This window comes from Penaeus monodon, chromosome 26, assembly GCF_015228065.2.
Source record: "Penaeus monodon isolate SGIC_2016 chromosome 26, NSTDA_Pmon_1, whole genome shotgun sequence".
NCBI classification, from domain to species: Eukaryota; Metazoa; Arthropoda; class Malacostraca; order Decapoda; family Penaeidae; genus Penaeus; species Penaeus monodon.
The window spans coordinates 30,219,852-30,222,351 of record NC_051411.1 but is presented as its reverse complement, the minus strand read 5'-3'; the positions used below and the strand labels follow the sequence as shown (position 1 = coordinate 30,222,351).

The 2,500-nt window shown below is 44.0% G+C and overlaps 1 protein-coding gene across 4 annotated transcripts in view; it reads right to left on the bottom strand.

The window, feature by feature from the left end:
• LOC119590058 (tigger transposable element-derived protein 1-like) overlaps positions 1-2,500 on the bottom strand; it is a 28,020-nt gene that overhangs the window by 16,204 nt on the left and 9,316 nt on the right. For 2 of the 4 annotated variants that reach the window (XM_037938800.1, XM_037938801.1), the window contains exons 6-7: positions 495-631; positions 1-178 (exon numbers count right to left, since the gene is read on the bottom strand). The exon at positions 1-178 is cut by the window's left edge and continues 15 nt beyond it. The exons of the other annotated variants lie outside the window; for them this stretch is intronic. In XM_037938800.1, the coding sequence (XP_037794728.1) occupies positions 1-178; positions 495-631 (315 nt within the window). The remainder of the gene's footprint in view (positions 179-494; positions 632-2,500) is intronic. 4 annotated transcript variants of the gene reach the window in all.

Here is a 2,500-nt window from a genome sequence, read left to right as displayed (position 1 = left end):
TGGAAATGCAAAGATGGTTGGTACTGCATCTTGTTTCAAACGAACTGTTTGCCCAGTTTTGTCAAAACACGAGTCTTCAAAATGTTGTGAGCATACTGTGGCATGACATGAGGGATTATAATTCTCTCTACAAAGATTTTGAATCCATTCCTGGCGTCTTTGTAGATCTTTCGGAAACCTGTGAGACTGAAAGCTAATTATTTGTGGTAGTTGAAAGTCAACTGCTAAGTGCTTATCCTAGGCGCGAGGCCTAGTTAAATATTAATATCTGTCGGCATTCAGTGTCAGTGTTCAGACTGCTAAATCTTCATTAAATCAATATCTAGCTTTCATTATCATCAAATTTTAGCTAACTAAGTTACAGGAACTCAATTCTTTGAATGAAATCCTGTCATACTCGATCGTTTTCGAGTTGTGGCCTAGAGGTGACCAAGTCAAATCTTGGGCTTGTAAAATTAAGTATAAAACCAGGTAGGCTCAAAGCGAGCACTTACTTGTGAAATGTTATCTTCTTTGAAGTACTTTCACTCTTTTTTGATCCCGTACGGTTAGTGCAAGCAAACGCGCTGCAACTTGGCATCCTCGATGTGACGGCAGCACTACATTGTTTACAACAGGGCTTTTGGGCCTCCTGAGACGGCGGAAATCAAATTTGGCGCTCCGGAGTTTCAGGAGATGGAGCATGGGTGGCTCGATCCAGTCTTTTTTGGAGATCAGTGACATATACATACATATATATGTAGATATATATACATACATATATATGTATATATACATACATATGTATATATATATATATATATATATATATATATATATATATATATATATATATATATATTGTGTGTGTGTGTGTGTGTGTGGTGTAGTGTGTGATGTGTGTGTGTATACACCCCACACCCACACACACAGAACAAGAATAATATATATTATATATATATATATATATATATAATATATATATATATATATACATATATACATACATACATACATACATACACACACATACATGCATACATACATATAAATACATTTTAATACACACACACACACACACACACACACACACACACACAAATATATGGGTGGGTGCTTCATGCTTCATGGTGATGTGAAGCTTAAGAGTTAAGCGCTTTGCATGCCTTCTCGGTTGCAGCTGCCACCGCTCGCTAGCCTGGTGCGAAAAGGGAGCAGTTTTGCTTTAGACGTCCTTCTTACCCAGCATGTAAGGCAGCATTGGTTCTTACTGGGTTGACGACCATTGGGATTCAGTCTATGGGCGGGGGTTTCCCGCCGTCCCGTTTGCGTCCCGGCGGCCGTCAACCCGGCGTGAGGCTTGTGGAGCAATGCCCACGGGTCCCCCACAGGTGGGCTATGGGGCATGCAGCGAGCCAACCCTTACTATACGGGGCAACGTCGGTGGGGTTGGTAGAGGTGGCGTCCGCCCGGAGTGACTGCCGAGGTTAAACCTCAGGCGGGCTGATCGGTTACCACTACTGTCGAGGGAGCTGAAGCAGTTGCGAGTTGAGGTGGCTGCTCTCTTGGAGGTGAGAAGACCTGGTAGTAGCACGATTAGTGTAGGTGGCTTCACTTACTACTGGTCAGACTGCAGCAATGGTCACCATCTCCAGGAAGTAGCCATAGCCATCTCCAGGAGACTTCAACCCTCGGTAGTAGAGGTCACTCCAGTCGATGAGTGTATAAGCTGAAGCTTATATTTGGCTTCATGTCTCTTATTGCTGTGTATGCTCCTAGTGATGTTTATGAACTTGATGTGAAAGAGATGTTTTACGCCATACATATGACATATAGCTGTCCTCGGCGAGATATTCGTATTGTTCTGGGTGACTTCAATGTGGTATCTAGTTACAACCGAGCTAGCTATGAGATGTCTGTCGGTCCCCATGACTCAGGAGCTGATGCTGGCAGTGACTTTGCTAGGTCCCAGAAACTGAAAAAACTGGGAGGGAAGGAGGGGGGTTTGCTGAGGCTATCTCTGGTCATTTCACAGCACTAAGGGGCCTGACAGACCCTGTTCTTCTGTGGGACACCTAGCATGAAATGCTCAAGGCAGCCCAAGAATCAATTGGTGAATGCCCAAGAGCAACACAGAATTTCATCTCACAGGAGACAATAGGTGTCACAGATGCCTGTCGCGTAGCTCAACTGTCATGGGATTGCGATTTGCATTGTTCCCTCGTGTGTAGGACTAGGCTAAGAAGGGATAAGGAACATTTTATCAGGAATCTTGAAGAGGACGTCGAAAGCCATTTCCCAGTAAATGACCTTCATCCTGCCTACTAAGCCCTGAGAAAGTTGAACTCAAAACCCTCTGAACAGACGACTGGTCTGCACAACAAGTGGCCAGATAATCTAAGATCCTGATGGGGTTTGGGTGCATTGGGCTGAGTATTCTGAGCAGTTGTACGAAGTTGATCCACCAACAATTAACTTGGATGCAGGTAGCCTAGAGATTCCTTTACCAGACCCATCCATC